The sequence below is a fragment of the Muntiacus reevesi genome, chromosome 17 (assembly GCF_963930625.1).
Source record: "Muntiacus reevesi chromosome 17, mMunRee1.1, whole genome shotgun sequence".
NCBI lineage: Eukaryota > Metazoa > Chordata > Mammalia > Artiodactyla > Cervidae > Muntiacus > Muntiacus reevesi.
In genome coordinates, this window is record NC_089265.1 from 42,637,090 (window position 1) to 42,649,178 (window position 12,089).

Below are 12,089 nucleotides of genomic sequence, written 5' to 3' on the forward strand. Positions count from 1 at the left end.
TGCACCCATCTGCCAGTGCAGTAGCGTCCTGCCAGTCCTTCCACCCTTGCTGAAGCAGGTAGTTGTGGAAATTAGAGCCTGTGGTGGATTTCCCAGGTCTGCTGTGGACTTCCAGAATGACACGTGCTGATCTAGATTTCTGCACTAGATGTGTCTTTCTGTAGCAGTCAGCCGTCGTGCCACCGCCAGCCGTGCTGTGACGTCGACACTGTAAGTCAGGACAGCGCCCCCAGGATGTTTAGGACAAAGGTACCAGTCAGTGTGAGCAGAGCGTTCCATTCATCCCACAAGTCTCGTCTCTCCTCGGTCCCTCTCCTTCAGTGGCTTCTTCATCCTACCCTCTGGAACGTTCTTCCTTCGGTCAACCGTGTTTTTTCTGCCTGTCCAAGCCATCCCCATATATTGGTCATCACCCCATGAAACCATTGTTCCATTATGATATGCATTCTGGATGCTCTTCTCTATCAGCTATGTTTACCCTGATGGTTATTTTTTTTTGTGGCACAATGAAATATTTGGGGGACATGTCCTATTGAAGTTGCACGTCAGGGAACAAGCTCGTGTCACAGTCGTTGGGTTTTTCTTTCTTTCCTCTTCCTTCTGCAAGAGGAAAAGCAAGACGTGCATGACTGTTGGCACCTGTCACATGCTTTCCACATGGAGTTTCATGGTCCGTGCTGTTTCAGGTACAGATGTGTTCACAGGACTTGGCCAACAGGTACATGTCATTTGTCTCTGTCCACAGCTGTCCCTGTGCTCAGCTGTGAGGCCGCGACTCAGACTGAGGGAAGACTGGACCTGGCTGCAGTGACCTTGAGGAGAAGGTTGAGATCCCGAGCTTCAAGATGCAGACCAAGGTCTTTGATAGATTACAAATCTTACATGGACACCAAGCTGCTGGTGGCGAGGTTCCTGGAGCAGTCCTCCTGCACCATGACCCCGGACATCCATGAACTTGTAGAAAACATCAAATCTGTTCTGAAGTCTGATGAGGAGCACATGGAGGAAGCTATCACGAGTGCCAGTTTTCTAGAACAGGTAGTTTTATTATTGGTATCAGGCATAAGTCAGACAGCTCGTTTCCATAGCAGCTGAAGCAGCTTCTCTGGTCTCCTGCCCAAGGCACCGGAAACCCATGGTCACTGTTTCAAGGGGAATGGGCTGTATTAGGGGTTAGGAGGTCTGGGGAGGGAGAAGAAGAAGCAAATCTGCTTTCTTTTTAGGAGTGGTGATTTTTCCACAGCCCTCTTGGCCCAAGAGAAGAGAAAACAATTTTCTTGGAAAATGGAAGCATGCCTGGGAAAAAAAAAGAAAGGGAGCAGCCTGGGATGAAAGCTAGGGCTCTGTGGAGTGCAGAGTATGATCAACATTCCATTTCCTAAGTTGAAAGTTTCCCTTGATCTGGCATGTTTTTGACAATGATGGATGTACGTGAATTTTAATACAGAAAAGATTCTGGGGGCTGGTCACGTTCCCATGAAATGTTTGGCAAGATTACCTAAACTGATAGACTTAAAGGAATAAAAACCACAGGGATTTTGCAGGGATCAATAACCACATAGCAATCCCCAGACAAGTTTCAGGTAAAAAGATAAAACTGAACCTGTAAATATCCCACTTGGGTGTCAGCTTTCTCCTTTGGAAGTGAAGAGTTGGAGTGGGTGGTCTATACACCCACATTTCTGAGTGAATGGGATTTGCCCCTGATGAGAAGTCAGAATGGTCACAGCTTCCCTCACTCATCTCTTTCAAAAGCAGTGTTTGCCTTTGGACGTTTGCTCTGTTCCTCTGTGTCTGGGGTGGGCATTGGAGACCTCAGTGAATAGTGGCCCGCAGGTGTTACTTGGCTGTGCCTGAGGGTGTTATATGCCCATTAAATACTTCTTTTTTATATAATTTATTTATTTCTTTTTGGCTGAGTTGGGTCTTCATTGCTGTGTGTGGGCTTTCTCTAGTTGTATCAAACGGGGCTATTGTTTAGTTGTCGTGCTCAGGCATCTCATTGCGGTGGCTTCTCTTGTTGGGGAGTATGAGTTCTAGGTCTCACGGGCTCTAGTAGTTTTGGCACATGGGCTTCTGTAGTTGTGGTTCCTGGGCTCTAGAGTTGTGGTGCACTGGCTTAGTTGCTCCATGGCATGTGAGGTCATCCTGGATCTGAGACTGAACCCCTTTCTCCTGCATTGGCAGGTGGAGTCTTTACCACTGAGCCACCAGGGAAGCCCCCCAATACTTCTTGAGTTGAGTTGGCCTGATTCTCAGGGTCATTGCCAGCTGCTGTTTCCCTGGGTATGTTTTTGAGGCAGATTGAACAAATCCCCATCTCACTTTCTTTGTTCCTTTTCCCACCTGCTGGCCTCTTCTTACAGAAGCCAAATTCTGTACCATCCGTCAGGGAACGTGGGGAGTAGGAGAGCAGTTGTATGAAGAGGTACATGAACCATGGACTCTCTTATTGTTTGCTTTCTAAAAAAATGGTCAACCAGTGGTCCGAAGTCAGCCCCAACTGGTTGCCTGTGTAGAAGAGAGATTTCTATCTGCATGTCCCTGGTCTACTCCATATGTCACTCCCTGCCCCCTTCCTTCTGTTCAGCCCCAGTTGCCTGATAAACAGAAGCAAGTGTTCGGAGCTGCCAAGTTCTGATGTGGTGAGAGATGGAACATCTGTGGAGCTGTTGGTCTGGACCTTCTGCAAAGTCTTGCTTAATAGAAGATGGCTTTGAGGAGAAAGAACAGACACTGATAGCTTTTTTGATAGATTTTACTGATAGCTCAGCAGGTGCTATCATTATAAATGTTTACTGGGTCTTTCTGCACAGACTGGGTCAAAGTTCAGGTACAAGGTTATTATAATAGACTTCGTGCCACCTGCCGGGGCTTCCAGAGCTGAACCCCAGTAGTCAGGTGTCATAAGACCACATCACTCCTCGGAGAGAAGGATGCAGGGACAAGGGGAAGGGAGCTTTTATTTCTGACTCTGCTCAGCTTTGTACATTTTCTCCTTCTCTAGTATTACTGAAACGTGTTTTTCTTTTTAAAGATTTTTCTTTTGATGTGGACCATTTTTAAAGTCTTTATTGAGTTTGTTACAGTATTGGTTCTGTCGTTTATGTTCTGCTTTTTTTGGCAAGAGGTATGTGAGATCTTAGCTCCCTGACCAGAGATGAACCTGCACCCCCCGCATTGGAAGGTGAAATCTTAACCACTGGACCACCAGAAAGTCCCTGGAATGTGTTTTTATATATCCATTTACATTTTTACCAATATCAAAACCACTTGTCCTAACTTACCATGTAATAATAATAGACAACCATGTAATAATAGTAGACATCTATGAATGTTAGAATTTTCTTCTTAGTCAGGAAACAGCTTTAAAGACAAATATAATAATAGAGTATTGGAAAAATTTAATGTCCCTATTTTGGGGGAATTAAACTTTTAATGACCTTAGAATCTCTGAATGGTGCAAACTAAACGACAAGTCATCCCAGTGATTGTTCTGTGATCTTAGATGGTAATCAAGAACTTGAGTTTTCTCCAAGGTGTTTACAGCAATATGTCATACAGACATGACTGTGTAATTTAAAAAATTTGATGGTTCTCCCGTTATTAGTCTCAACTGGATCAGAGATTGCCCATTTTTGCCTGTATGTGATATATTTAGAAGTTATGTGTGTGCTACCTTGCAAAATAGATCTAGCAGTAGAAGCACTCTTAAGAGTTATCAATAAGTGGTTCTAATTTTTATGAGATTTATCATATTTTTTTATTGAAGTGTTATCAGGTCAATTAGAAACACGTTGGTTTAGGTTGACATAAACTTAACCAGACTAGTGGTTATAAAATTTGCAGGTGTAGCGGTATCACCTTGTGATACACTTTTAATGATACAGATGCCCACACCCATTCCAGACTCCCCTGCTATGGGGGGAGCAGGGATTCTATGTTTCTGACAAGCTCCCCTCCTCTCCAGTGATTTGCAGACCCAGTGAGAATCACAGGGAAATTGGAACAAAAGGTGATAAGAATAATGTTAAACATAAAGCAAGAAGTTGCAGTAGGTAAGTCGATAAGTGTGGCAGGCCTACTGTTGAAATAATAGAAAATTGGGGGAATTTCTTAGGAACTTCAGAAAAGAAGCAGTATGTTAAAAGACTCTTTGGAATTTCAAGTGGGTTCCACTTTGGGAAAACACCCTTTTTTCTTCCCCAAGGCAACTAAAATCATGTCCAACTCTTTGGGACCCCATGTACTGTAGCCCACCAGGCTTCTCTTTCTATGGGACTTCCAGGCAAGAATACTGGAGTGGGTTGCCATTTTCTTCTCCAGGGGATCTTCCCAACCCAGAGATCAAACCTGCATCTCCTGCTTGGCAAGGCAGATTCTTTACCACTGAGCCCCCTGGGAAACCCCATACCAAACATTACCTGGATGGATATTGGAGGCAGGTCTGCGAACCACATCAGGTAAAGTTTAACCTCTTGTCACCCTGTTTATTCTCCCAAAGATCATGGCCCCGATGCAGCCCAGCACTTCCAGGGCCCTGGTGCTGCCCTCGCGGAAACAGCCTGGCCTGCTGCACCTGCGGAGCTGCGGCGATCTGAGCACCTTCGTCCCCGCGGGGAGGCCCCCGGCCGAGAGGAGGCCCCGGCGAGCCGAGGCCGAGAGGCCACACAGCCTCATCGGCGTCATCCGAGAGACTGTCCTGTGAAGCGGCAGGGCCGGGGCTCCTGAGGAGCTGAAGACAGGTGGGCCCTGGAAGGCAGGGAGCTTCTTGAGAGGACGGGTCCCCTGTCTGTTTCCTGATGGGGAGTTAGGGTGCCCTTCTGGCTTTTCTTCAGAAAGAGGGGGCACTCTGGAGAACATTTATTCCTGCTCCTGGGCTCCCGGGTTCTCCTTTCTGCTGGCTGCAGGCCCTTGACGGGGAAATGACAAGTTCTTCTGACCCATTTATCTTCTAGATACACCAAGGGGGAGACTGTGAATGAAGCCCAAACCTCTGCCCAGGTCCGCCCTGCTGTGGGCAGAAGCGGCTCAGGATTCAGTGCCTGCTGTACCTCTCACAATTCTCTTCTGCACTGAGCTCTTGCCTTCTCTGGAAGGGCAGATGTGCTGGCTGCTATGTATTTGCTGCCAACTGAGAGTGGAACTGGCCCAGAAGCAGGGTGATGGACCCCGATATTCTGTGATCGTCAAGCCTCGTGTTAGATCACTTTCAAACCACATTCTCTTAGGGAAAACAGAAAACTTGTTTGGTGACAAATTTTGATGAAAGAAATTTGGGAGAGAATTCTTGTTGATACCATTTATTCATGCTTGCAAAACTAGAGATAGCTAAGGCAGAACTGAGAATAAAACTGTTTACCTTGGACCTCCAGGCTCACTGTGTGACATTTGTTTATGTGTAGGTGGCCAGGCCTTATCGTTACGATGGGTTTGGGACTTGGAGCAGTGGTGGTCAGGTGGGTAGGTCTGGGCAGGCCACCAAACCAGCTTAATCTCGAAAGCACCCAAGCTCCTTGGATAACAATGCTTCCTTCATCCATTCAGCCAGTGCTTGGCTTCACGGAGCTGCCTTCTCCTGGGGCCATGAGCAAGAAATCAGTAAGGTGATTATAGGTTGAGGATTAGTGCCAAGAAGGAAGGGGGCCGTTAGAGAGGGCTTCTTTGAGGAATGACATTTGAGCTGGACTTGACTTTGAGGGTCAGAGAAGAGTGTTTGAACATTCTGCAGGGAGCAGCCAGCAGAAGGACCCCCAGTGCTAGAGACCTTGGTGATAGCAGCCCATGGTGAGGGGAGAGGCAGGAAGAGCTTCAGGCTGGACTTTTTGCTAACAGTGAGTTATGATGGAAGAGCTTGCAGCAGAAGAGTACATATTTAATTATATTTCAGATGATCACCATGCCATGTGGAGACTAGTTTAAGGCAGGATGTGGAATGAGGTGGCAGTGAGGAGTAAACACCGAGGCTCGCTGACCTTTCTGGGCACCAGCTGGGCTGTAGGTACTGTGCTGGGGGCTTTACAGTCTCATGTCACCCTCACAGCAGCCTAAGAGATGGAAGCTGTGACTGTCCCCATTTCACCGACGAGGAAAATGAGGTTCAGTAATTCAGAAGCTAAGTGCTAGAGATGCCACCCAGGCCAGTCATCTCTAGGAAGCACTCCGTTCCTCGACGTCCCAAATAGGAGCAGCTTGCCATTTCATGTTTCTGTGAGAAGGTGGCTGCTGAGATTTCTCGCCTGGTTCATGAAAGCACAGACTCCCCCTGTTCCAAGCCAACAAACCAGGCCAGAGTGGAAACTGGGATGAGGTCAGGGGACTGAGTTAAAAAGAGGGAAGAGACTGGAGGCATGGAGCTGGGGTGGGAAGTGGTCTGTGGCAGCAGACCTGGAGAAGAGGGAGAGAAGAGGGGCTATAACCAGGGTGGGATCTGGCCTACTTTCCTGGGGCGGGCTGTGTTTATAGCGGAGGTTTATAGGGGCTTCCCAGAATGACGGTTTCTCCCTTCTCATCTGCTTGTGCCCAGGCACTGAATTCCCCATGCAAGTGAGCAGTCTTTCCTGGAAGCCCTCGCTGTCAGCATCATAGCTGGGCTTGGCCCACTTCTCTGGGGCACACCCCTGCCCTCTTTGAGGGTCTCCACTGTGGTACAAGCCCCCGCTCAAGCTCGCTGTCACCATAACCTGCCTGTATAGCCCTGTCTGGTTGTTCTTCACTGCTGTTTATTCTCCCCAGCCTTGTGGCTCCAGATGAGGTCCACAAGCTCTCAGTCACCAATCTGCTGCCCCCTCTCCATGTCTGGGGAGAGAAGGACTGCCTTGGCCCTCTCAGCCGTGGCTGGCCTTTCTCACCTTTCTAGGCTTATGGGAGAGCATCCCTTTCCATCTTCCTTCTGAAGTCCTTCCCAGTCACCACCTGCCACTGCGGACCTCACCACGTATCTTGAAGGCTCCACGAAGGTAGGTGGGGGCTGCAGGTGTGGACAGTGTCAGCCTATAGCCTTCAGGGAACAGTCACAGAGGTGGTCCCAGCCACCCTGAGAAAAGGAAAGAGTCAGAAACAACCAGAAAAGGAAAGAGGGACACAAAGACTGAGGGCATCACCTGATGCATATCAGGAGGAAGTGAAGACCTGTCTCAGCTTTGGAGAACTGACCCGCAGCCCGGGGCCTGTCCCATGTGTTTCCGGGATCTGAAGGTATTGGTGAACTCGGATAACTGACTTCTGCCTTGCTTCTCAGGCTTTAAGGAATATGAAAGTAAAAAATGTATGTTACAATATATATTTGCCCTGGGAGGGAACTTAGAGGCCATGCAATTCTTCTCCCTGTGAGGCTGCTGGGTGTGATATACTTTCAAAAATTATTTATTTTTAATTTTAATAGTTGATGCAAAGAACTGGACACAACTGAGCAACTAATACTTTAACTTTCTTTCTCATAGTTGATTTACAATGTTGATTTCAACTGTATGGCAAAGTGATTCAGTTATATATATATACACACACACATATACATATATATACACACACACACACACATATACATGGGCTTCTCAGGTGGTGCTAGTGATGAAGAACCCACCTGCCAATGCAGGAGATGTAAGAGATGCGGTATCGATCCCTGGGTCAGAAAGAACCCCTGGAGAAGGGAATGGCAACCCACTCCAGTATTCTTGCCTGGAGAATCCCATGGACAGAGGAGCCTGGCAGGCTACAGTCCATAGGGTTGCCAAGAGTCGGACACAGCTGAAGTGATTTAGCACACATATATGTATATACGTGTATATATATTCTTTTTCAGATCCTTTGCTCTTATAGGTTATTATAAAGTAGTATAGTTCCCTGTGATATACTTTGAAGCACATCGGCATTAATAATGTGATATTCATGTGTGTGCGTAATTGAATGTACCAGGGAAGGCAGCCCTTTTGTGCTTAGAGTACCTTAAGAATCCAGTCCAGACGTGGTAACAAAATATCTCAAAAGTAGTTATCAAAATTATACCAGATTGATTAATTGGCACGAGGGGTCTTTTCACTGGTGAAATAAATGATGTTTAGGATCTTGGCTGACCCAAAGCACAGGACAGTCAGTTCTGCACCAGCGGGGAATGAGAGCCTAGTCTCCACTCCATGAGACTGTCACATGGATCAAGTCACAGGATCAGGTCAAAGATGGATCAGGTCACAGGCTGCTTCTTCAGAATGTTGCCTTTGCCTCAGCCTTTCATGCAAGTTGTGTGTCCGAGTGTCTGAGGACAGAGCAAAATTTCCCCAAGCTTATGAGCTGTTCCGTGTAGGCTTGCTAGTGAGTATTTGTGTCTGGCTGGCAGAATTTCCCCAAGGCTTGCTTTCTCTTGAAAGTTCCAACTAGCATTTAGGGAGAGGGAAGGGGTCTATGGCCCCTGACTGCCTGAGGTTGTCCATACTTAGTGGAAGAAGCAGTGTTTGCTGAACAGCCACATTTACTAGATCGAGTCACACTGCTTCTTCAGTTGGCAGATGGAGAAACTGAGGCAGAGAGCTAAATGCAGAACAGTGGCAGGAGACCAGTGCTTCTGGCTCCTGGACCGGGTCTGCTGGTGTGGGTCACAGCTTCTCAAACTGAGATGAAGAACCAGTTTTTTCCCTTCCAACCTGTCTCAGACCAAGAATGTCTGTAAATTATAATAAACTGACTGTAAACTGTCATGGCAGCTCAGGCTGCCATAGCAGCATACCACAGATTAGGTGGCTTAAACAATGGAAATATTTATTTCTCACAGTTCTAGAGGCCAGGAAGTCCAAGATCAAAGTGCCAGGTGATTCAGCATCTGGTGAGAAAGGCCACCTTCCTGGCTTATAGACAGCCACCTCCTGCTGTGTCCTCACATGGCGGAGAGTGAGCTCTGGTCTCTTCTTCTTGTGAGGGCACTAATAGCATCATGGGAGCTTCACCCTCACGACCTCCTCTAAACTCAGTCCTCTGCCAAGGGTCCCACATCCAATTACCATGACCCTGAGAATTAGGGCTTCAACATACGAATTTTGAGGGGACATAAATGTTCAGTCTACATAGTGATTTACCTTGGGCTTCCCGGGTGGCAAAGAATCTGCCTGTCAGTGCAAGAGACTCAGGTTCGATCCCTGGGTCAGGAAGATCCCCTGGAATAGGAAATGGCAACCCACTCCAGTATCCTTGTCTGGAAAATTCCTTGGGCAGAGGAGCATGGCTGGCTACCGTTCATGGGGTCCCAAAGAGTCGGACACAACTGACAGACTGAACACACAGTGATTTACCAGGAAACTGAAATAATAGTAATTTATAAAAAGGTATATGAAATGTAACCGCCCCCTTGTATTAGATTTTATTTTTAAGAGCAGTTGTGGCTTCATAGGAAAATGAGTATTCTCATAAACTTTCTGCCCCAACACATGCACAGACTCACCCACAATCAACATCCCTCACCAGAGTTGTATATGCATCATAATCGAACCCATATTTGTGTGATTCTCACCCAAAGTCCATGGTTTATACAGGGGTTTACTGTTGGTGTTGTATAGTCTATGAGTTTTAACAAATGAATGATATGTATCTATCATTATAATGTGTTCAGTCACTCAGCTGTGTTCCCATGGACTGTAGCCCATCAGGCTCCTCTGTCCATGGGATTATCTCAGCAAGAATTCTGGAGTGGGTTGTCATTTCCTACACCAGGGGCTCTTCCTTACCCAGGGATCAAACCCACATCTCCTGCTTTGGCAGGCAGATTCTTTAGCACTGAGCCACCAGGGAAAACCCAACTATCATTATACCATACAGAACACTTTGTCTGCCCTAAATATCCTTAGCGCTCTTCCCTGCAACCCCTGGCAACCAATAGTCCCTTTACTGCCTTCATGGTTTTGCTCTTTCCAAAATGTCATGTAGTTTGAGCACAGAATAGAAAGCTGCTTCAGATTAGCTTCTTTCACTTAGTATTATGCATGCAACTTTCCTCCATATCTTTCCATGGCTTAATGGCTCCTTCGACCCCCTTATTAAATTATTAGATTCAACAGTCATAATAGAATTCTATCCAGTTAACATTTCAAAACACCTTCATTTTCCGAACTTGCTTTTGTCAGGGACCAGGAACAGAGTTCTTGGCTGATCTGCAGCCCACACTTTGCATGGTACTGGTCAGGGTTCTCCCTCTAGCCTGAGTTTGCCAGTTCTGTGTGGTTCCGTGTGGACATTGATGGAGTGGGAGGAATTGATGGACTGGGAGAAGAAGGGCAGGCAGACAGCCTCAGGGTTCATGAGTCTCCAAGGGTTTCTGACAGCTGAGGCTCCCCTCACAGATAAACCCACACTGCCACGGTCTTACACGCTGGCGAGTCCTTTAGGACTAGGAAGAACCTGCAGAGGAAAAAGGCAGCTGTGGCCTCCACCCAGCAGGAGAGGAACTGAGGAAGCAAAACAAAGGAGCGCATCTCCACCCCTCCAGGCGAAGGGGGTGAGACTAGGGGCCTGGACAGGGGCATCTTTGTTTATATCCATTTCCTCCCTGTGACTCTCCAAGTCTGGGGCCAAAAGGCATCACATGTCTTGCATTTGTTTCTGCAGGAGCCTTCATCTTCCCACTCTTTCAGCAGGTATTAATTGAGCTCCTGAGTAGCAGGGAATGAGCCAGGTACTGAGAGAATGCTGAGTAGGGGGAGAAGGACAGACCTCCCCTGGTGACTCAGACGGTAAAGAATTTGTCTGCAATGCAGGACACCTGGGTTCCATCCCTGTGTTTGGAAGATCCCCTGGAGAAGGGCATGGCAACCCACTCCAGTATTCTTGCCTGGGAAATCCCATGGACAGAGGAGCCTGGCAGTCCATGGGGTCGCAGAGTTGGACTTGACTGAGCAACTAACACCACAAATAATAATAATTGCAAAGTTAATATTTCTCTTGACTGCTGCTGGTAGCTCTGAAGGACTGTTCCCAAGAGGTAAGGGAGGGGCCAGTATATACAGGAGTATTTGTTGGAAAAAAAAAACAAACCTAGTATGATATCAAAAGATTACTACTGACTGATCACAAAAAAAACAGGTATCTCAAGGTAATGGTTTTGGTGTTTTTCAATGTGTAAGAAGATGTAAGAACCTGGGCTCCTTGACATTATCCTTTAGACATGAATCTTAACTATCTAGGCCTGATATCTTGTTTTTCTCCACCCTGAGTTCGCCTCTGTGCACAAAATTAGGGACAGCTGCAGTGCAGTGGCTGATGGCAGGTAATATCCTTTGTTTACTGGAATAGCCGGCAGTATTCTTTGTTTTCCAAATTGCAGGTAACATTCTTTTTTGTCTGCAGAGCTATGGAAAGGTAAAGGAAATATACCACTGGAACACATAGGAATTGAAGCATTAACACCAATATATGACTTCAAAGTAGTAATCATAACTAACATTTATTGCGAGCCTTTCTCTTACTAACTTAGGTAGTTTTCATGATAACCTTCATAGTTCAGCGCATGGTCAGCCACCCGAGATGGCTGTCCTTTTGCTCTCCGAACAACCCCTGCATGACCAGTGTCTGCTTTACCTACACCCTACTCACATGACTGACCTTTTTACCTATTCCCCCAGGCCCCAGCTGGTGATTGTTCTTATCAAGGGGGCAGTGAGGGGCGGACCCCCCCCACCCTCTGCTGGTTTCCCTGGTAACCAATGAGCCAACCTGATTTCAATTCTCCTATAAATTGAAAGGCTTCTCCCACTTGGGAGTGAAGCCTGCCGCCATGTCCTGACCGCCATTGGCCACACGCGTTGGGGTGTTGCTCCAGGATATTGCTTCAGAAAAGTAAGCTCTCCTGTTTTTAAACCATTGATGTCTCTGTCACTGACTCTGGGCTCTTTCTACCATCTTGAGGCTGGGCTAGTACAGGTTGTAGGCTTGCTGGGCGCATCCCAACAATTTTAGAAGCAGCAGATGATGGAGAAGACTCCCACGAGCGCTGAGATGTTGGGGAATACGGGACAGGGAATGAAGTGTTGTGGGTCAGGGGTGGGAATGTCCACTAGCATGTGGGGCCCGAAAGTGTTAACACAAGTTTGAAAAGTCAGAGTTTGGAGCAC

The 12,089-nt window shown here is 47.1% G+C and overlaps 1 protein-coding gene across 2 annotated transcripts in view; it reads left to right on the forward strand.

Moving 5' to 3' along the window:
* The window catches only part of ENTREP1 (endosomal transmembrane epsin interactor 1), a 67,857-nt gene extending 62,489 nt beyond the window's left edge, over nucleotides 1–5,368 (forward strand). Inside the window, exons 10-12 of one of the 2 annotated variants that reach the window (XM_065907880.1) lie at nucleotides 746–1,038; nucleotides 4,505–4,745; nucleotides 4,959–5,368. In XM_065907880.1, the coding sequence (XP_065763952.1) occupies nucleotides 746–1,038; nucleotides 4,505–4,708 (497 nt within the window). In that variant the 3' untranslated portion in view covers nucleotides 4,709–4,745; nucleotides 4,959–5,368. Of the gene's footprint in view, nucleotides 1–745; nucleotides 1,039–4,504 lie in introns of both variants that reach the window. The other variant, XM_065907879.1, reaches the window with a different exon arrangement.
* The last annotated feature ends 6,721 nt before the right edge of the window (nucleotides 5,369–12,089 follow it).